The sequence below is a fragment of the Buteo buteo genome, chromosome 4, assembly GCF_964188355.1.
Source record: "Buteo buteo chromosome 4, bButBut1.hap1.1, whole genome shotgun sequence".
In the NCBI taxonomy this organism is placed as follows: Eukaryota; Metazoa; Chordata; class Aves; order Accipitriformes; family Accipitridae; genus Buteo; species Buteo buteo.
Window position 1 is genome coordinate 38,309,897 of NC_134174.1, and position 22,828 is coordinate 38,332,724.

Here is a 22,828-nt window from a genome sequence, read left to right on the forward strand (position 1 = left end):
GCTTTTGAAACTGCATAATAATTAAATATTTTCTTAAACCATATTCTCAGTCAGAACAAGTTTAGATATATCTAAATCAAGATGGGATGATATGCTTAAACAAGCCCTTGTTTTAGTTGGTGGAGGAGTGGGAGGGCTGGGGTGTGAAAGTCTGTTTTATAAGGGGTCGCTGATTGGGAAATAGAGCTGTACGGGTAATTACATGGCTATTTCAAACTAACTTCCCTATAAAGAGAAAGAGAGTGAATAGAGATACCTTGGAATTTCTACTAGAGTGTTTGCACAGTGTTACGTTGAACACTTTCTGTATTTTCTATTAGTCTGTTGATGTTGTATAAATTAATCTAGTATGCTTCCAACCAACTGGTTCTGTCTGTGAAAAGTGGTTCTTTTTGTGTTTGCTGTTCATGGCAAAGCAAGGAAGAAATCCCAATCATTACACTTAGTTATTTTACTAAACAGTGAAGTGCAGGATATAACATGGAGATTTGATGGCATATTTGCTAATATGGTAAAATATAAAAAGGTTTGGGTAATTTTAATTTCAGTTGTTCTGTCTGAGCATTTAAGAAAGAATGGTCTGGTACTTCTAATCAAACAATAACTATTTAATTAAAACATTTCTTTTTAAAATCCAGACTAAAGTGCATTGTACTAATAGATGCCTCCAAAATATTGACACTTTCAATTTTTAATCTGATACCTTCTTTCTTAATATTGCTTTATTAAACTTAGTTCATGGTGATTTGAAAATCAATGCTCGTTTCCTTTTTGTCTCCTGTCCTGCTTCACAAATTGATAATGTACCTGTTGTAGGGTTTTATGGTTTGCATGAATCAGACTTGGACAAAGTCTTTCAGCTGCCTACAACCACCTTCATAGGAGGAAGTGAGAACAGTCTTTCTTTAAGAGAGATCATCAAAAGGCTGGAGGTCAGTGGGATGTTTTTTGATCTGTGACTGTTTTAATGCAAAGAAGTGAACTTTTTCCAGTTGTCAGTCACAAAAAACCTTATCATTTGTCAATTATTAATAGAGCATGTAACAAATTCAAATTACATTAAAAATAACCCTTGTTCTCTTTCTAGAGGTGGCAGCACCATTAGTTTCATTGCCTGGATATCTGAGATACATAGATTAAGGATGAGTATAAAAGAGCAATGAACATCGTACAATGCTAATTCGGGCCCTAGTTCTGTAAAGAGCTGACATTGTTTAAAAGCAGTAGAGCCTTTAGAACTTGTCTTTTAAGTGTCCTACCACAGATAAAACACCTTTGCATACAGTACTCAGGACATGCAGGGGTTGGTCTCAGAGCCCTAGCTTTAGTGAGACTTTTACCTGAGTAAAAATATGAGAGTTGGGTACCAAATTCATGAAAGCCCAGCTGTAGCTTGTAGATAGTAATGGTCCTTGTTTTTCATCCCCAATCCTTTTTGTAGAGTTTCATTATCTGACAGGTGATATGGTTATATCATGTGATGTCATCAAAGCTAAAATAATTTAAAACAAAAATAATTTAAAGAAATAAATGTAGTTAGAGGGCAACTCCAAATAGCAAATCAGCAAGTAGGAATGGTGATGAATTTTTAGACTACTGAGTGAGTAAGTGTTGGGTATTCCTAATTGTGCTTTTTCCAGGATTTTGGAGTGCTGAAGTTGTAGAGATTTCTGTTGCATGGTAATGAAATCCATTGGAGTTAAAAGGCCTAGGGGTGAGGAAATATTTTAAAGGATGAAATACAGCACTGAGTTACAAGAATGTAAAAATAAAAATAATTACTGAGCATATAAGAGTTCATGACTTTGACCTGTTGTAAATGTGAGAGAATGTGTTGACTTGCACGTTTGACTATTACATCAGTTTAGCTGAAGCATGGCAAGTTGTTAAGCCACAACATCTCTGATGTGCATTTGAGCTTTATATTTGCTTTTTGATTTTTGCACTTCTAGCATGTCTGTGCAGCAATTTTCAAGAGATAACCCTTAAAATTGTAATGGGCAAATGAATGGACAAAATCAATAGCAAAATCTAAAAGCCTCAAGGAACTGATTTGTGTTAAAGAGAAATAACCCTCTTCTCTCTGGAGCTTTGGCTCTTTTTTTATTGAAGTTAACATTAAATTCCTCTTTAGAGGCAGCAGAGAGCACATACTATGTGTTCAGAGTGTTTTTTCCTCAAATTAAACTCACAATACGTCTTATTTCTGTTGACTTGTATTTTGGACACATTTTTCTGGTGAAATATTCTTTTTAAGATAGGAAAAAGAAAATTTAAAAATTGCAACAAGGATGTTCTTGAAGTGTCTTTCCATTTTTCCCTGTCCTTTCTCTGTTCTCAGCTGCTTGGATTCTTTTTCAGATTTCCAGCCTTCTAAGACTTGACAGTTTTCAGATAATTTGCATGAGGCTTCATAGCTGTCTTCTCATTGTCTTTATTACCTGATTTCAGGTAGCATTTAAAAAAGACAGGGTAAATTTTGATAAATGACTTGAAATCTTTGCTGGTGCATCTAAAGAAAAGACTCTATTATCCTGTAAGAACAGTAGCGAGTTAGGTGAAATATGTGTCAGTTTAAGGCAGGTTTATTGGCCTACTTTCGGTGTATTACCAAATGAGAATCTTCCAGATTCAAAATTTTGAAATGTTACTTTGTAGACAAAGCTTTCTGGCACAAAACTAGATTCAGTAAAATAATTTATTTGCTTATAGGATTGCTGTGGGCAAGATATAGTGGAAGAGGAAGAAGACAAGATAGCTTTCAGAAGAGTAATATATACAGAAAATATAATTTAAAAAATATTTTTGTTTCCTTATGGCCCATTAACTTCTAAAGCTTCTGTGTTGGTGTTTTCACATCCTAGAATACCTACTGCCAACACATTGGCTTGGAGTTTATGTTCATCAATGATGTGGAGCAGTGCCAGTGGATCCGGCAGAAGTTTGAAACACCGGGAGTTATGAAGTTTACTAATGAGGAAAAAAGGACTTTGTTGGCAAGGCTGGTGCGCTCAATGAGGTATGCTGCGGTGGTGTTGGGAAACTGTTCTGTGACTGCTGGATGAAAGCTGGTGTGGTCTGTAAGCTGCTGAGGTGGAGGTGAAGAGTCTTAAGTGAAACCTGGGTTACTGGAGTACAGGTGGGTGTAGTTAACCTGGCTGCGATAGCAGAGGAAAGTGTGTGCTGTGAGGTATGTCAGGGTCTGTGTAGTGACTTTTAGTATACTATTTTCTTAAAAGGCAGGTTGTGGTCTGTAACACTTGTACAGCCGTTAGTGGCATATCTGGCAATGTTTTCATTGGCTTGCGGAGAAAAACTGGGAAAAAATTGTTTCAACAGACTAGTAATGTGCATCTGTTTTGAAGATTCATAACTTGTTTCAGAAAGTAGGTGTCAGAACAATGTTGGATACTGATCTTCTGCTGTATTCTATCTACTGTGCATCTTTGTAGTAGCACATTATCAAAGGAAGCCATCCTAACAGTCGACTCAAAGGGAATTTTTAGATGGGTGAAATGGTGACATGAGCACTGTTTAACTTGCTGGGATGCTAACAGTCTCTTTGGAAAGCTGTGCCAAAATGGGACTGGATTTGAGAGGCATAATGTGATTTCAAGTCCTGGTTTTGCCCTTTTCCTTTTGAGGTATGCCAAGATGTGCTGTACTGCTGCATGACCTGGCAGCAGGAGTTTTGGTCTCTGTAATATATGAAAGCATGTTTGAAACAGCTTATTGATTGCTCCTGTTGTGGCTATCTGTATAGAAATATAGTGATCCCAGAGACTGAATTACTCTCTCACCCCTGGAACAAGACTGTCTTCTCAGGCACAAGATTTGTTCCAGTTCTTACAATCTGAAACAATTTGCATATCCTTTGATAAACACAAGAGTTAGAGATTTATAAAGACACATTTTTTGATTAAGCCTTGTCCTGGTTTCAGCTGGGGTAGAGTTAACTGTCTTCCTAGTAGCTGGTACAGTGCTATGTTTTGAGTTCAGCATGAGAAGAATGTTGATAACACTGATGTTTTCAGTTGTTGCTCAGTAGTGTTTAGACTAAAGTCAAGGATTTTTCAACTTCTCATGCCCAGCCAGCGAGAAAGCTGGAGGGGCACAAGAAGTTGGCACAGGACACAGCCAGGGCAGCTGACCCAAACTGGCCAACGGGGTATTCCATACCATGTGACGTCCCATCTAGTATAGGAACTGGGAAGGGGATGGGGGGAATCGCTGCTCGGGGACTAGCTGGGTGTTGGTCGGTGGGTGGTGAGCAATTGCACTCCGTATCACTTGTGTATTCCAAACCTTTTATTATTACTGCTGTCATTTTATTAGTGTTATCATTATCATTATTAGTTTCTTCTTTTCTGTTCTATGAAACCGTTCTTATCTCAACCCAGGAGTTTTACTACTTTTCCTGATTTTCTCCCCCATCCCACTGGATGGGGGGGGAGTGAGTGAGCAGCTGCGTGGTGCTTAGTTGCTGGCTGGGGTTAAACCACGATAAGCCTCTATGTTCAGAGACTTAAAGATGATGTGCTCGTTGGAGGTGTTGGAAGATATTTTTGCCAGGTGTTTTGTTTGCCAATCTTATGGCAAGATTGTTTCTCTGGTTAAATTTTTATTTAAACGGAAATAAAACCGTCATGTAATGGTCAAGTGAATATTGCCCTTGAGTAAGTTTGTTTAACAAGCCCTCAGTATGAACCATCTCCATTTATTTTGAGTCAAGAATTTGTGCTTTTATTCCTGCTGGTCTAAGCTGTGGGAAGATCTGCAGTTCCTGGTAGAGTAAAGGAGCCAAACATCCATCTTCTGCCAAATTAGTTGTCTGCTGAAAATGGAAGAAAAAAGTTTTACATAAATTTCTATGCAGCTATCTCTAGCATGCTTTTTTTTGTCTGAAAATGATCAAGAAAAAAAAAAAATCTGGTTTTGTGGAAAACTGGTTGTGCTCCTGAGATTTGTGGCTTTGTAAAGCAGATAGTCATCATTTTGCTCATGAATACTGTTTTCAAAAAACTTCATTCAAAGTACTACATAGTTCAGGTACTTGAAACCGAATTTTTTTAAAGTAGGATTTCTCATCCTTTGTGGTGTTCACTGATAGGTTATTGAACAAAGGGTCACTTTTAACTCTTCCTCCTGTAAAATACTCATTGTATATCTTTGGGCCACTTCTTGTATGCATTAGTAAACATGTTGGTCCCTGATTGTGTAGTCTGATCTGGGCATCTTGTTAAGCCTGTGCAGGTCAAGCATTTCTAGATTACCCCTTCTGAGAGCAACCATCTTTCCTAAGACTTTTGCTCCTCACTGGGTACTGAATACATGCAGTGACAGCGGATGAGCTGCCAGCCTTTGTGAACTCACAGTGGCATATAGGGGACTTGCAAGATGTGACTGTGAAATATTGTAGTTCTGCACACTTAGCAGCAGTTTGCCTTAAATAATGAACTTTCTGATTGTCCAGTACTGGCTTAACTTGCAGCTGCAGAGAGGAGGAAGGCAGTGTGTACACCACTTCGATTTGCCCTATAGGACTTGCTGGTGACATGGGACGCACTTTCATTTTATATAAACTGGCATAGCCCCATAGATTTCTACGAGGAATTCTGGCAGCATAGCTCAGCTGAGGGTCTGGCTTGTTGCTTAGATGACTGACTGAATTGCGAGGGTATTGATGGGTGAGCTAAGGAGAGTCTCTTGGCAACTTTTCATTTCACTGCTTTTAGGACTTCAATCTAAGGAGGTAAATGTCAGCATTCTAAGTGAGGAATAAGCTGAGTATTAATGGATTATTGCAGTGTTATGAGTCGAGGCATTGCACAGATGATGTAACCAATACAGTTATTTTCATGAAGATATATTTTCTTTGCCTTTTGTATCTCCAAGCTTTACAACACATAATCCTTTCAACGTTTGTTAAAAGGTGCTTTTTAACCACTCACTTTGCCTCTGGCCCAAATGCATTAAAAAATGAAAGAACATAGAGCTGTCAGGGATTGACATCTTTCTCCCGCTGAAGCTGAGGCAGAGATGCCAGTGTCCTAGTTCTTGGCACATTACCAACTGTTACATCACACAGTCTGAGCAGCCCTGCCATTGAATAGGACCTATGAAATAGGGATGCTTTCTCCTGTGGTTTTCTACAAGTATTTAATCATTACTTCCAGAAAATAGAGGTTCTCTGTTATGTTTTCTTCAATCCATAGAAGAGACTGCTGTCACTCCGCCTTCCCAGTGGTCAGTATACATTTTGTGTACATGGGAAGGAGCAAAGTTTAACTCGGGAAGTGAATTTTGTCTGAGGTGGAGAGTTTCTTCCTCTCTGAATTGTTTCAAAGTCCTGGTAAATACTTTTCAGATGAAGGAGAAAGAAGACTTAATTCTCTCCGATGTCTCCCTCCTTACATGTGACTTATTTCCAGAGGCCTAAAAACATGTAGTCACAGATGTCTTAAAATAGCATAATGTAATTTTATTTACCAAAAGATGTTGGACAATAAGTATTTGCTACATTATCTTAATACAAACACTGTCTCTTGGTTTTTTGGGTTTCTTTTTGGCAAAGATTTGAAGACTTCCTTGCTCGCAAGTGGTCTTCCGAAAAGAGATTTGGTTTGGAAGGATGTGAAGTAATGATTCCTGCGCTTAAGACCATCATTGATAAATCCAGTGAAATGGGAATTGAATATGTTATTATGGGGATGCCTCACAGGTAATGTCAATGGAAACCCCCCAACAAATGGGCTTATTGTCTTAAGACAAGTTTCAGGTTCTAGAATTTTATTAATGAAGTTGATATTAGAGAAGCTAGTGTAGCAAGCGTCAGTCATAGTGAGTAATGGTAACACAGAACTGTAACAAATACCTGTCAGTGAGAGTCTGCAGGCTTCACAGGTAAATGCTAGCAAAACTCACCTCAGTGTACTTTGAAGCTGCAAGCAAATGTGGCAGCAGCTGTGGTATCTATCCCATTGCATAAAGTCTAGAACTGGGAAAGCTTGGTGAGATAGTATCAGACTTATTTTTTGCAGTCTTCCTTAATTAATTATTAATGTTGTTATATTAAGACTGCTAGATAGTACAAAATTCATCATTCATACTTGGATAACTAGGTGTTACAAAATGTCTGTGGGAATGCATTGGAGAAACTTTGCAATGGGAAGAAGGGTAGAATGAAGGGTTTCAGGTTCAAAAGTTTGCAGTGAACTTCTTACTTGCAAATTTCTGACAGCATGGCTTGGTGATTTGATAAGTTTTATGCTGTTAAGTCTGTTGTTACCATTTTTGAGACATAACTCTGTTTGGAATTTTCTTAGAGGTAGGCTGAATGTATTGGCTAATGTAATCCGAAAAGAGCTGGAGCAGATCTTCTGTCAGTTTGATCCCAAACTTGAAGCAGCTGATGAGGTAAGATGCTTCCTCAATAGATCTATATGTAGAGAGGTCAACATTCAAGGTAGTTTTTAGTAATTTTGGTCATGGTTATTATGAAAATAGCATTATCAGCTGCTGAAATGAATTGTCTTCTACTTTGAAGAATATGATTTGGTGAAACTTAACAAATTTAAAGACTATACTGTACCTCTAACATGCAGAAGGAATCTCAGGAATGATTGTGGATAAGTTCTAGGTCATTTGACTAATTTCATAAGCTCTAAGCATCTTTCTTTTTTTTATATAAATTAAATTAATATCAATATTCTGTAAATATTTATCCAGTACTGGATAGTGACACTGAGATAATAAAATAGGAACAGTGTTCCAATTTGAAATTACAGTGTCAAACCCGTAGTGCATACTGATGTACAATTGGCTAGATGCATTTTTCAGACTGAAGCACAAATTTTAGGCATAGTCAATCGGATGCAGCTGGTATGAATGACATTCCTGAATTGTGACTACATCTTGCATGTTAGGGATCTGGGGATGTAAAATATCATCTGGGAATGTACCATGAGAGGATCAACAGAGCAACAAACAAGAAAATCACTCTGTCCCTGATGGCTAACCCTTCTCACTTGGAAGCAGTTGATCCTGTTGTGCAAGGGAAAACAAAAGCTGAACAGTTTTATCGAGGGGATACGGCAGGGAAAAAGGTAAAGATTGTTTAATATAGTAACTCTTACTGGTAGTTTTTCATATTATTTTTAATAAAAGTAGTTTACCAGTAGTTTTGTATCACAGAGTCCTCCTCTCTTCCTCCTTCGCAAAAGGGATATATCACCTGTTGAACTAGATAAGGTTTTTGATATGGTACCTCAAGGGTAACTTCAGGAAGTAGGCTTAAAACTTTCTTTCATTTGTGAACTGAGCAAAGGCAGCAGAATGCTGAGAAGTCTATGGTTTATTATAAAAATACAGTTCTATTTTATAAGCACTACAGAAATATGGAGCAAAGAAATCCTGCTGAGAAGCTTAAATTGCACTTTTGCTTTCTAATATGTGTGTGGATATGTGTGTATAATCCTCCCTCTTAGGTTATGTCCATATTATTACATGGGGATGCTGCCTTTGCAGGACAAGGAGTGGTTTATGAGACATTTCATCTTAGTGACCTCCCATCCTACACCACAAATGGCACTATTCATGTTGTGGTCAACAACCAGGTAACAAGTAGAGCATTTTCCAATCAATTTGTCTGCTGAATAGTTGCTAGTGTATTTTTTTTTATTCTTGTTTGTTATTAGCTGGGTGCATTGTCCTCTCTGTTTATTAGAATGGTTAAGATGTTCCTGAAAATGGTCATAGGATCTAGCAACTCTGAGTGGATAATATTTTATCACCTACATTTACTTCATTCAATTTGTAACACTTAATTGGATTAGGTTTGCTTTGTTTTGGTTTTAAGGGAGCAAAAAGAAGCTGGCTAGCCAAAATGAAAAGCGGATACTACTACTGTGTAAATGACTATTAAATGAAAACCTCAAGCATTCAAAACAAACTAGAGGGAGATGCCCAGATTATTTTAATGGAGGTTTCTGGAATTTCTAGATTGGCTTCACCACAGACCCCCGTATGGCCCGTTCATCTCCATATCCTACTGATGTTGCTCGTGTGGTCAACGCTCCTATTTTTCATGTGAATGCTGATGATCCTGAAGCAGTGATGTATGTGTGCAGTGTAGCTGCAGAATGGCGAAACACATTCAATAAAGATGTGGTGGTTGACTTGGTAAGTCTTGGTTTTCTCAACTTTTCATTCTGTGTATTATGTACTACTCTCTTATTTTTCTGTGGCTTAGAAGACCCAGCCAAGAGACATATTTTGATTTTTAACGGCCTTTAGTTTCTTCATTTAAAAAAACAAAACAACTAACAGGCCCACAAGGATCCATAAATGTTTTTGTACCATAAACCTCCTAAAATCTCTGTAAAACTATGAAATTGAAAGATTTCATTTTACATTTTTCCTTGCCAACAGAAACAATCTTTCCCTTTGTAGGTTTGTTACCGTAGGAGAGGGCACAATGAAATGGATGAACCGATGTTCACCCAGCCTCTAATGTACAAGCAGATTCATAAGCAGGTGCCAGTGCTGAAGAAGTATGCTGACAAACTGATTGCAGATGGGACTGTAACACTGCAGGAGTTTGAGGTACACATCAACAGAGTTAAAGGGAACTTAAGAAGCTGTCAGTAGGAAGACACAACTGTCACTGTACGCTGACTGCTTAAAAACGTTCCTTTCATTACTGTGATGTCTTCACTTTCTGATTCTGACACTTTCTGATTCAGTTCGGTTTGGATTTTCATGTAAAATAAATAGTATTGTAATAAAAGGACTGAAAATGCTGTGAAGTAATACATATTGCACAAAAAAATTTGCTTCAGTTCTGAGATTTGTAAAAGGTGATCAGATGTCAATGTTGGAGATGGAGGCATTTGTCAGCTGTTGTTCTTCATCTCTAGAACCTTGATTCAACAGTAAGACAGTATTTGAATGCTTACTGGTATAACTGTAGCTTCATACTGATAACCTTGGCAGGCTTGTATCCAGCAATAATGCAATAAAATCAGTTTAACCTTTTTATTTTCTTGCAATAATTCAACTAAGTTCAGAGATCATTTGAAATATTCGAGAAGGATGAAGTGTAAAGTGTGGTGCCTGTATTAAGCTGGTTAGGTCTTAATCTTTTTGAAAGGGAATGTGTAGAGTGTGGATGCAACAAAGGACTTTCTCAGAAGGTGTGGCTAACTATGTAGTGACACAGTATTGCAGAGCAACAAAAAAGCAGTTTGTGTAGGTGCATTCCGTTATCTGCAAGAATGATCACAGCTCATGCAGAACTAGCTATCCTGAATCATTGTAAGAGTGTGCCAGTAGTGGCATGGGCTTTGGTGACTGGATCCAGGATCCTGGATGGATATTTTGCTGTACAGACTGAGCTCAACATTGCTGTTAATTACTTTAAAGATTAGCTAGCTCAGTAACTTGAGTGTAGGTTTGGATTGAAACATAGATATTGTAGAAGCATTCTGCCTCTGCAGAATATGGCTTTGTATCTGTTGCCATTGACAGGTGTGGCCAGCAGATTCTGAGCTAGACTCTCCTAGCCAGACTAGTTTTCTAGGAGGTTCTCTTCTAGTCTTTAGTGGCTTCGGCAGCCAGAAGTATGAGTGCTGGATAATGCTGATCTTAAAGTATGACTAAATTATATTTGGTACTTCAGTTCTGTCTCATTCTGGAGTAATGCTGGCAACTTCAGCTCTTGGTACTCTCCTCTGTAACCCCTGTCCAATAAACTAAATAACTTATTTAGAGTAATGTGGGTAAGCGTGTTTCTAGAAGGCAATTTGATCCTAGATAAAATGAAATTGTTTGTTTGCATAATGGTAACTAAATTTTCTTCAGAAGTTAAATAACTGTTTTTATCATAGTGAATGATAGGTGTCATCTGTAAGATACAAGGGTGTTATGTTTATCTGTTTTTAAAAAGAAAGTTTTTGTTCTACAGGAAGAAATTGCAAAGTATGATAGAATATGTGAAGAAGCATATACTAGATCTAAGGATAATAAGATTCTACATATCAAGCACTGGCTTGATTCACCTTGGCCTGGTAAGAAGTGTCCTTTCACTTATCCTAGTGTTAATATTATTGTGCTTTTATTTTGAGTCCATATTCTAGGACTCTTAAATGTTTTTTATCAGACAGTGTTCCTTTAAAATAAAATGTGATCTTTGGTTTGCCCCTGTTAATAGTAAATAAGACATTCTGCCAGATCAACTTGAAAGAGATGCTTTTCTTAAAAAAAAAAAAAAAAAAAAAAAAAAGGTGCAAAGGTGTGACTTTGAAAAAGACGTCTTTTCAGTTTAGCAGAGAAGTGTTTTTCCTGTAGTGTTACCTGTCTGTGCCTTCAGGAAGAAGTAGTATGTCTCATGCTCCATTTTTTTTTGTTTGTTTTGTTTTGGTTTTTTCCTCTGGAGGGATTGAGGTGCCATATGCCTTTATTGGCTGCCTCTGCCCACATAGTTGGATCATTGTGTGCCTGTAAGATCAAGTCCTGTTGTCATACAGACAATCAAAATGATTGTGTCTTCCAGTGAAAGGTGAAGAACTAGGTTTAGGCTTCTGCTTAGAATGTTTTTTATGACTTGTGAGTTTTTAAATAAATTGTGGATAGTGTAGATATTTCTTAATCAGCCCTTGGATATCTCACCAAATCTTTTACTTCCAGGATTCTTTAACGTGGATGGAGAACCCAAGAGCATGTCTTGTCCTCCAACTGGCATTTCAGAAGACCTGCTGACTCACATTGGCAATGTAGCTAGTTCAGTGCCAGTCAAAGACTTCAAAATACATGCAGGTCAGCTGGAGTCTTTGTTTCTCCTAGTGGCTACGTTTCTTGCTCAGATTTTATATTTCTGCACACGAGTTGCTGTTGGACCATTTCCCAAAGAGGAGAATGCCTGTGACTTTTATTTTAACTCTTCCACCCTATGGGCAAGGAGAATGTGACAGTTAAGGTCCTGCTGCTTGTTCTCAGCATAATGTTCTTTCAGTATCACGCCACTTCTGTTCCCTACCTCATTAAAATAGATTTTCCTCTGAGGGAGCTAAAAGTCTCTTTGTAACGTTCACTTAATACCTCCTTTCATTCTTCAAGTCCTTGTGGAAAATGCTGCCTCTATGCAGCACATTTGTGGGACTTACTGGGAGGTAAGGCACCCATCTCAGGAAGCACTATTATTGTGGGTTTTTTTAATGCTAAAACCAGTGGTAATTTGAGGTCCACTTAAGACACTTTTCTTGTAGTTAGATAATTTTCTACTCAGGAATATAGCTTGGTCTTTTCAGACCTGGCAACGTTGCTGATATACTATGACCCTAATTTTAGTACAGCTGAATGGACTCTGAGTGGGCAAATTCAGACATTTTTTTCTTTAAACTTATCATTTAGCATTGATGATAGCACAAATCTAGTGTTTTCTAAAAGTCTTGGCTTTTGGTCTGAAGAGATTCAATTCTGAATTTGGCATCTATTACAGTAAGAAGTTAAATGTGCCTGTCTCACTGGGGAGCCTCAACACCGTGTCAAAGTTCTGAGTTAATTCTTTTACTCCCTGGTGAGGCTGAAGTCTAACAGCTCTACAGGGAGCAATAACATGTTAATTCCATGGGGAAACATGGAGACACTTTGTTAAGGGAACTTTTTTCTTTTGTTGGCTTGTAGGGAATGTACTTAGGATCAGGAGAGAGAGCTCTTTTCCTGTGTAAAATCTCTAGCTAATCTTTCTTCTCCAGAGTCATCCATCAAGGGATAAAGTGTGTCTGCTGTAGATGTTCTATGTGTTTGTGTTCCTTTGGGACAATTAAACAGTTACAATTAATGATGGTAGGGCATTCCCAGTTATCAACTGCAAGCTTGTTGAGCAGATACAATTAATTGATGAACTTTAAATCTCTTCTAAACATTTGTGTGCTTTGTTGTGACACTGTTAAATTTGAAATTATAGTCAACCAATAAAATTTAATATTAGACATGCTAATTAAAAAGGTAAGATGGTCTCTCTTTAGTAACTTGATTAACCATTGACACTAAGTAATATTTGCCAGTATATAAGGTAGATTTATGGCTCAAAGCAAACTTTGGTCTGCTAGATTCTTTTACGCAGTTTAAAAGGCCATGAGAGAGAAAATTTTGGGAGAAATAGAAGGGGAAGAGCACCTTTTGAAGTACTTTGTCCTTCCACTAGAATGAAACAGCTTAATATCTCACAGTCTTTCAACAAACAATTGGAAGATTATTTTGTTTTATCAAATATTTTGTATATTCTAAAGAGAAAAGTTCAAGGTTTTTTTTTTTACTTAAAATGCAACTATTTGATGAGAGAAAAGTTTTATGTGGAAAGAAAGCAGGGCGATTTTTGTAAAAATGGGGAAAGTAACAAAAGGAAATATGGGAAAATAACAAATAGGACAGCTTACCAAAAGCATCAGTTCAGATATGAAAATAAGATGGTGTCAAGTGACACTGAATACACGAGGCTTATAGCCTCAAAGCTGTAAGCATCTGTGTGCAGCTTTGAAGCTTTATTCCCTTTAAAAGTCACAGTGTTGTAACTTGTGTTTTGGCTTAGCAAGTTATAAAATCTTCACTGTAAAAAAACAGCTATTGGTTACCAACTGAAAGTCTGTTGGCAGCTGCTACAATTTCCTATTTATATGATATTCATAGTATTGATTAATCCAGCCTGTTTCACTTTGTAACGTCTCCAGAAGTCTAATAAGACAAATGCCAAGATAAAATGAGAAAGAGAGAAGAAAAAAATAAAGAACCAAATAGCTGATATTTTCAGTCTCTTATAAAACAGTACTTGGTGTTAGAGATGTGAAAATAAAACTTTAGGAAGAAGTATTTCACCATGAGTCTTTCTAATTGTCCTCAGTAGTTTCTACGTGGCCAATCTTATTTTCTTCTAAAACAAGGTATGAACATTATGCAACCCTTTGCCTGGGAAGCAAATTATTTTACTTTGCTAGCAGTTCAGTTCTAGAAGTACAGTTTGTAGACCCTATTAGGATCTGTGTTTAACTTAGCCAGTGGGGAAGGAGAATGGTCAATATAATGTGAATATAAAATACCTCTGAAGTAGGTCCATTGATTTCTGATCTTTATTCCAATGTAGGACTCTCTCGGATTTTGAGAGCCCGCTTGGAAATGACCAAGAACAGGGTTGTTGACTGGGCCTTAGCAGAATACATGGCTTTTGGCTCTTTTCTGAAAGAAGGGATCCATGTCCGACTAAGTGGACAGGATGTGGAGAGGGGTACTTTTAGGTGAGTACCGAGATAACTGTTAAATGCTGTACCATGCTTAAAGAAACACCTTGGCATTTTTTAGATATGGTCTTCTGTGGGGAAGTTGAGGCTATTCAGTATCAATCTGAATGTTATAGATTCTGGCAGTCAAGAATAATCAAATCACCTGTGTCTCTATAAACAGCATTTTAAAGAATTGTATTTAAGGCAGAACAAATGTTCTTAGATACTTCCTTCTCTTGCTGAAAATATTTTTATTTTTTTATTTTTTTTTGCTTTTTACCTAAAAATTCAGCTGCAATCCTTCTAATGGCTGAGAAGTAAAAGAAGGGTATTTGCTGCTGCAGATTCTGAAGTCTTTTAAGTACCATTCCAGTGGTGGCTGCTTGGAGCTTGGGTATCCTGTCAACAAACATGCTGTCAGTTGGCAAGGCTTTTTTAAGTGAAATAAGGTCCTTTGTACTGAGACTTTTAATGACTGTGGAGCATGAATGAACGCAGAATCTGATCACTTGGTAAAATATATACAGTTCTGCTGCCTTACCTGATTCTCTGTGGAGTAAAATGTTAATGATGTATTTAATTGAAGCCTTTGATGCGAAGCCCATTGCTGGGGGTGAATGAACTAGCAGCTGCACTGTGCTTCATTGTTAATGCTTGCAGAAAAGAGAGATAAATCTTGGTGCCTCTCCTGTCTGGTACAGTGCTCTGTTTCTGTGCTGAGCTTCATTTGGTATCCTGTCTTTTGGGCTTTCTTCTTTTTGCTCCCATTCTAATAGCAGTTTAACAAAATCCTTTGGACAAGACCTGAAAACAAAACTGAAAATAGGGAGATTTCCCCACCCCCGATTTCTCAACCTCCTTGATTTTCAGTACCATGGTCTTGTAAAGTGGTGAGCATCTCCTGGGAGAGGAACAGACATGTTCATTGTTTAGCAACGTAGCCACCTATTTCAGGTGAGTGCTTAGTCATGTCTAGCACACACCTATAGACTTGTCTTGAGAATACTGATTCTCTGTATTCCCAGTTCTCTCACTGGTGGAAAAGGATTTTCCAGAACTAGCATCCAGATTTTCTTGATGTTTAAGATAAAAATAATTTTATGTTCACAGCAATATAGGGAAAAAATAAAAACCATGTTCAAATAAAAAGCTATTCAGGCTGACAAAGACCAGCTAAGGATTCCTGTGCCATCTGATTTTACTATTCAGTCTTTCAGAAAAGGAGTAAAGTTATTCAAGTAAATTCTTGTGAAGATCAGAACTGAAGCTGGTACTGCAGATGTTTGATTTATAGTAACCTGGTTCTGCTTTACTGCTGGGGTTTGAGTTTGCCTGATGGATAGTGGGGTCTACAAAATATTAGCATATGGTGTGATGATGAATTTTTGTTACGAGTGTGATAGGGCAGTGGGACAATAAAGGGTGAGATTAAAAAAATGCCTCAGACCTAAGGAAGTCAGAGAATATTCAACTACTCTGTTGAACAGAAGAGAACACTGCAGAAATGTGTAAGACAGTCTATTATACTGTATTGAGGCTCATTTCAGCAGAGGAATAGCTAGAAATTTAACTTGTGGTACCAACACATCTAAGAGATACTGCCATTCTCAGTAAAGCTGCTCTTTTTTAGCTGTGGTTGAGTTTTTGTCATTTATAATAAAGGTGAGTAACTTCCTTTAAGAACTGAAGACATTTGCAAATGCTGGTGCATTTTTATTGGAAAAAACCACATTGCAAACACATAGAAAGTATATGTCATTTTATCTTTGTACTGAGAAGACCCTTCTTCCCCAAAAATCCTTAAAGTACATAATGTCTCAAATATCTGGGACTGATTGAAGAGACAGTATCAGCTAGAATTTGGGAAGAACTGAAGATACTGCATTGCCATAATGAAAACAACACGTTGGGAGTGCTTTTGCTATTTTGGAACTTCTGAAATGCTGTCTAGAAAATAGTACTTTCTGACAGTATTCAATGTGATGGCTTGCTTTCTTCCTGTTTTAGTACTCAACATTATCAATAGACAGAAGCTAGATAAAGCTGCAGATAGAAGGACTGGGCCCCTTCTCATCTTGGAGACACACTCTGGAGAAGGGAAGGAAATGGGGAGAGAGAGACTTGATTTTGTACTAGTTTGATGTCAGCAAACCTGACAATTGCACAATAGCAATATCTGACTTGTATGTCTGTATATTTCTGGCTGTCCTTCTATGCTCGTTGTAATCACCTTTTGCTGGGGAAACACAAAACTTTGTGCTCAAGAAGCTTATCACCTAGCTAGGCCTTCTATCTTTAGCTGAATGACAAAAATAAAATGACAGTGGCAAAAATGATTTCTGCCTAACAGCTATCTGGTGTGTGTGTTTTCTCCTTTCTATCTACTTCCCTCCCTGTGCTGTTCTTCAAGGATTCTATCTTTTCCTGGCCGTATATTGTTGACTTCTAAATAAATTTCAGAGCTCTTTTGCTAGCATTCATTATGGCAAAGGGAAGTACAAAAAGATTCAGTCTTCAGTTCAGTGTTGGCAGCCATACAACACATGGTAATTGTTACCAGTATAATAACTGTCTTTATGTTAGCAGTTGTAAAGCTAGACATATTGGTGTGATTCACTCAGTTAGTCTGCTCAGAGAGTTAATGGATTACAGTAATTACTTCAGTCATCTCTGTTTTGGTAGTGTTCCTGGGTGCCCCATTCTAATGCTGATTAATGGTGTTCTAGAGAACTGTAAATGGTGCATGTGAGTGGAAACAGCAGAAAAGAGGATACAACTGCTTCAAGTCTTGGTGCTGAGATTAGATTAGATTAAATTTTTGCATAAAAGGCAACAGTTGATTTAAGGAAGAGATTAATAGAATTTGCCAGGGAGGCAGTGTGAAATGTTTTAAGTAACAATTTTGTTCTTCTGTCTGTTTTTTTACTTTAATCAGTTTATTTTACAGCAACAACTCCCCACCCCTTCCCCGCTCCCCCCAACTTCTACTAGTAATAAGGTATTTTCAGTTTCCATGAGTGCTTGAGAACAAGCCTGGATAGTCAGTGAAAGTCCTTATAGTGCAGCAATTGTATTTAGGCGTGATTGTATTGCTAGGTTTCAACCAAACCAGGGTGTTAGGTAAAGCAAAGATAACTGTGTTGATTGCATGCTTTCTAGAACATAGCTTTGATGGTTTATCTTTGAAAATAGCTCTGTTAAAGCCCAAAGTTATTCTTAGCTAATAAATTTCTTTCAACAACTATTTACAGCCATCGTCATCATGTGCTTCATGATCAAGAAGTTGACAAGAGAACGTGTGTTCCCATGAATCATCTCTGGGAGCAGCAGGCTCCCTATACTGTGTGCAACAGCTCCCTTTCTGAATATGGTGTCTTAGGTATGTCTCGGGGTAACTATCTGACAGATCTGCTTGTGTTTAAATAGGTCTCAAACAAGATGTAGGAAAAGATGACTGCTAATTAAGAGGAATTTTTTTTCAGTTTTTACTTTAATGTGGTTAAGCCTTCTGGCTACAAAGTTTTACTTTGTTACTTGAGTTTGCCAAGCCTCAAAACAAACAAAAAATATCTCCTTCTGCTAGTAGCATTTAATAATAAACTCAGCCTTTGTTGTATTTTGACATTATCACGTTCATAACAGTTTTGTATCAGGTCGGAGCCAGCAATTGCAGAGCACGGGCCTAAAATCCAATCAAAATGCCTAAACTGATTTCCCTCCACCCCCTGAAAAAAGTGGTTCTACCAAGAGATGCAGTAAATTTACCCTGTTCATTGTAAGATTTGTCCCTTATTGTCTTCTTACCTTGAAGTTTTAAAAAATCATAGGAGTATACACTTTAAGCCAAACTCTAGGGTTTTTTTCCTACAGTGTGCTATGATGGGTCTTGGTTTTAATGTATATTTTAGTTTTAACATTTTAGAATAAATTAAAAATTAGAGGGGAAAACTTCAACTGGGTGTGTGTTTGTGGATTTTGTTTCTTTTTTTTTTAAATTACTTTCTTGTAATTTTTTGAATGTGTTACCTGTGGTATCAGGCATATGAATTTGCAGATTTCAGTGTGCTTGCAGTGCAAAACTTTCTGTGCTCTTCAAATAGTGCATCCATTTGTTTAGGCTGCTTAGAACCTGCTTGTACTTCAAAACTATGAACTGGGAGACTTAAGTAGCTTTTGGTGGAAAAGTCACAGAATATGCTAGCATTGGTCCCATTAGTATTCAACAGGAGATTACATAGTAATGACAGAAGATGAATTTCAGAGAATAATGTAGCTATACAAGAAGCAGAACTCGGCAAGAAAGAGAATGTGGAAAAAAAGCTGTAAAACAGATATGTATGAAACAGATATCAAAGCTCTCCCTCTCAGGTTCTGGCATCCCTTAAAGAAGCATCTCCACATTTTATAATTTTGGAATTCAGTTGAAAGTATCCATCTGCTGTGGTTGATCCTGGCAGTGCTGGAACATGCGCCTAATGCTTTCTCAAAAGGGGAGGAACTGCCAACAAAATCAGGGACACTTTGTAATGCAGATATAAAAATCCATCCTAGCCTTATCTGAACTGCTATTCTGGATGTGCTATTTCAAGAAAACAAAATCTTATTAGTGATAGCGGTAATCATAGTGAATTATATTTTTGGTACTGGACAGACATTTTACCTTCAGCTGCAGAGAATGGATAACCTCACTCTGACATGATGAGGGTGGCAAGAGGAATGTGGAGCACAAAACAAATACATCTAATAATGTATAAAAAATGTTATTGATTCTATGGATAAATAATGAAATATTGTTTCATATCCATTTTGGAGCTAGTGTGAAGGAAAAAGATGAAACATTGTAGTAGATAAAGATGGTAATTGATAGCTGCTTGCTTCAAAGTTCCAGAAATATTTGATCACATAGTCATTTTAACATATGCTACGTATTACCTATTGCTAATAATATTAAAATTGAAGTGGTATAAAACTGTATAGTTGGAGTATGGGCTGAAGAACTGAGATTTTTTAGGTATTTTTGTTAGTGCTGTGGCCGAATTGGTGTGAACAGAAGTTTGTATCTCTATAAGTTAATATAGTAACATGTAAATGTAAACTAAATAGGAGAGTGCAAGAAAGGATGTGTATAAACATAAGGCAAATAATTGGCATAGATAAAAAGCAAGACTTTAATTTCAGAGAATGATTTTTTGTTTGTTTGTTTCCAATTTCCTATTGTTTCTCACAGTTTGGTCTGGGGTTTCTTAACTTGAGCCTCTTTACAGTGTTCCTGCAAATGTTATGGGTAAGTGGGTCATAGGTTTCTGGTTTGGGTTTTTTTTTTTTTTACATTCAAGTAAGCTATCCAAAAGTGAAAGTGACAAATGTCTAGATATGGTTGAAATCTGATCTTGTTCCAAAATTTACACCTTAGCAGGTCTAGGAAACTTAGTGTTGATATGGTCTGAAGGGCAATTCTTATTGTCACAATTCTGTTCTTTAAACAGTTAACTAAGCGGGCTCTCTTTCTTTCTCTTTCTTGATCTCATCCTGCTCACTATTGCTCTTCCACCTTCCCCGGCAACAGAAATCATAGAATCATAGAATGGTTTGGGTTGAAAAGATCACTTTAAAGATCATCTAGTTCCACCCACCCCTGCCATGGGCAGGGACACCTTCCACTAGACCAGATTGCCCAAAGCCCCAACCAACCTGGCCTTGAACACTTCCAGGGATGGGGCATCCACAACCTCTCTGGGCAACCTGTGAAAGTTGATTTAATAACTTTCATTGAATACAAGCAATAGCGCAAAGTACAGGTTTGTTCATACACTGAAAACAAGACTAACGTTTCTGTGCAATTCTGCTTCAGCAGATGTGATGACAGCTTCTTCAAAACTAATAGTACTGATATTTTTAATTGTTAAGAACTTTAAATCCCTTATGTCTGAGATGTTTTTTTAGCAGTAAAGGAGATTAAATTGATAGAAATAGTTGATAAGTGATTTTTTTTTTTTAACTAAAAATGCCATGTTTCTATGTTGAAGTGATTTTATAATTAAGTTTCCTCTCCCTTGCCAGCTTTTACATATCAACCTTTTCCAACATGTTTACTCTTGTGTATTGTATCCATAGAGAGACAGTGTTGGGATAAGCAGCAGTGTGTGAACATGTCCCTTCTAGTTAAGCATCTCAGTCAAAGACGAGCAATTAGAATTGTTACCCGTTTGTCTGGTAACACCACCGGGTCTCCTTTTTAGTACATGGAAGAATAAGTGAACGCTTGCAGTACATGGAGTTGATTCTTCAGAAGTAGCAAAAACCGCCAACACTTTATTTTCTCTAACTGCTATTTCTACTATATAAGCCTGTTACAAGGAACAGTTTGGGATTAGTGCCCCAAAGTATTTGGTGAGGGGTGGGAGGGTTGTGAGAGGATATAAAGGAAAAAAAAGAAAAGGTGTTAAGAATTTAATTTATGACTCTCTTAACATGCAGCACCTTGGAAGCATTTTGGGAATTCCCTTAGTTTCTGTGAATCAGAGCTAAGTAAAAATGGCTTGAACATCCCAGCATGATAAAACTACAGGTTATTTCCTTGGCAGGTACATAAGCCAAGAGCTGACATCTGTTCAGAGCTGTGAGCTTTGCACCAAGTTATTGTTGAGCTGGTTAGGAACACCTGGGGTATAACTGCTCCATTAAAATGATACTCTGACAAGACTGATTTCACTTAGAAATAAAACAAAGGCAGTCTTGTTAACTTGTAGGTCAAACATTTGCTTATGTTTTGTATACAGGAAGCTGTGGAGTGTGTGTTACTGGGGCATTAAGTCAGAGTATTTAACAACCTCTGATAATTTTGTTTGACATCCTATGTCTACTATTTTTAGCTATATCCAGATTATTACAATCTAGTTGTGCATCCACTCATCTAGCTATAAATTTTCCCTTTTACTGAAACTGAATGTTTGGGAGTATAAGTGATGGCTGTGTGAAGTCATTTAAGCAAAAAAGTTTGAGTTTATTTGCTGATTGAGATAGAGGAGAAAAGCAAAAGTAACTTACGGGCACTCCATGCTACCTCTTCAGCATATTTTAACTACTTGAAAGGATCTCCTGTCTTTCTTTACTACCCTCAGAATGACTTGTGTAGTGTTGATTCACCATCCAGGAGGTATGATTCCCTCTGTCAGGTTCAGTACTGGCTTTGAGAGGTCTTGGGCTGTAGCATTCTGTACTGGGAACTTCCAAGGAACATCCAGGCAAGATAGACTTGGAACTAGTGCATAGTTCAGCAAATTCCTGAACCATGAGACCTGGAGTACAGCTTTTTCAAGGGGAAAGGTCATGTCTAAAGCAAAAGACAAAGGGAAGGGGACAGGTATTGATTTAAACTTTTTTTTTTTTTTCAATACACTCCTAGGATGAAATATGTAGTATTACTATTCATTCAGAAAAACATATTTTTAAGATTAGGAGTAGCAAATACGATTACCTCTCAGAAATTGTGTTAGGAAATAGGACAGACTGTAGTAACCAAGGACCAGGTTCTCAATGGCATCTGCATGGAGCTCTAAGAAGGCATCAGTCTTTCTGTTTAATAGTCAGCCACCAGGTGGGTATTAACTTCACTTTCTCCTGGGCTGTGTTTGGGTTTGTGAAAGGGTGCGTGTCCCTCTGTTAGTCCCTGTGCTTAGATTTTCTGTAAACATAGCACAAATCTGTCTTTGTAACTTTCTTCATTCTGACGTTAAATCCCTGCTCTGATAAGCCCTCTATAACCATGAGTTAACATTCATGCCTTAAGTCACTTTGAAATCATATTGAATTAAGCTATAGCCTTACTTACATTAATTGAAAAGCTACAGTTCTTATGACAGTCATGAAAACTGCTGTGGGGAAAAACACAGCATAATATGCTGTGTAAGCTGCCACTTTGCTTGACAACACCTCTTTCTCTGCCAGAGTGACGAAAGAACAGTAAGGGAGCACAGCAGGAACTGGACTAATAGAAACAAGAATTTCTGCTATGCCTGTCATCTAGGGACCTTAATGAACTTCAGCAATTAAAACATTAGTTTTGCAACCTTAGTCAAGTGCTGTGTATTTTTCTTTCCTCTCTCCTCTCAGTTTGGAAGTTTACCAAACTGCTGTGCTGGGTCCTGGTCCCCTGTGCCCTGGCGTGCTCTGAGCCCTGAGCGGCTGGCTGCCTGGTGTTTGGGAGCTGGCTGGTGGCTCTACACTACCCTTTGGGTGTGCAGATTCTTTACCTTTACCTTTACTCGTTCTTTGAAAGCTACCTCTTGCAGCCTGGTTGTCTTGGCACTGGATTTCCTCACAGCTTAAACCTGTTCTTTATGTTTCTAGCTGTGTAAGAGTTAATCCTTTAAACTCACAAAATTTGCACGGTTCTGAAGAGATGTTCCGTTCTTGTCTCTGCAGACACAAACAATGAAAGTTTGCAAGGTCTCTGCTGCGGTTTTTTTAACCCTTTACTCTGGTCTGAGGTTGAGCCCTAATGAGGGGCCTGGGTAGGAACCTGTTCCCCTGCAGTTCATGTCCTGCCTCTAGAA

At 37.7% G+C, this 22,828-nt stretch overlaps 1 protein-coding gene across 2 annotated transcripts in view; it reads left to right on the forward strand.

The window, feature by feature from the left end:
• Positions 1–22,828, forward strand: part of OGDHL (oxoglutarate dehydrogenase L) — a 50,983-nt gene that overhangs the window by 12,908 nt on the left and 15,247 nt on the right. For both annotated transcript variants that reach the window (XM_075026886.1, XM_075026887.1), the window contains 12 exons: positions 817–932; positions 2,865–3,019; positions 6,575–6,721; positions 7,326–7,416; positions 7,926–8,105; positions 8,487–8,615; positions 9,001–9,180; positions 9,451–9,603; positions 10,964–11,066; positions 11,686–11,814; positions 14,138–14,288; positions 17,525–17,652. In XM_075026886.1, the coding sequence (XP_074882987.1) occupies positions 817–932; positions 2,865–3,019; positions 6,575–6,721; positions 7,326–7,416; positions 7,926–8,105; positions 8,487–8,615; positions 9,001–9,180; positions 9,451–9,603; positions 10,964–11,066; positions 11,686–11,814; positions 14,138–14,288; positions 17,525–17,652 (1,662 nt within the window). The remainder of the gene's footprint in view (positions 1–816; positions 933–2,864; positions 3,020–6,574; positions 6,722–7,325; positions 7,417–7,925; positions 8,106–8,486; positions 8,616–9,000; positions 9,181–9,450; positions 9,604–10,963; positions 11,067–11,685; positions 11,815–14,137; positions 14,289–17,524; positions 17,653–22,828) is intronic.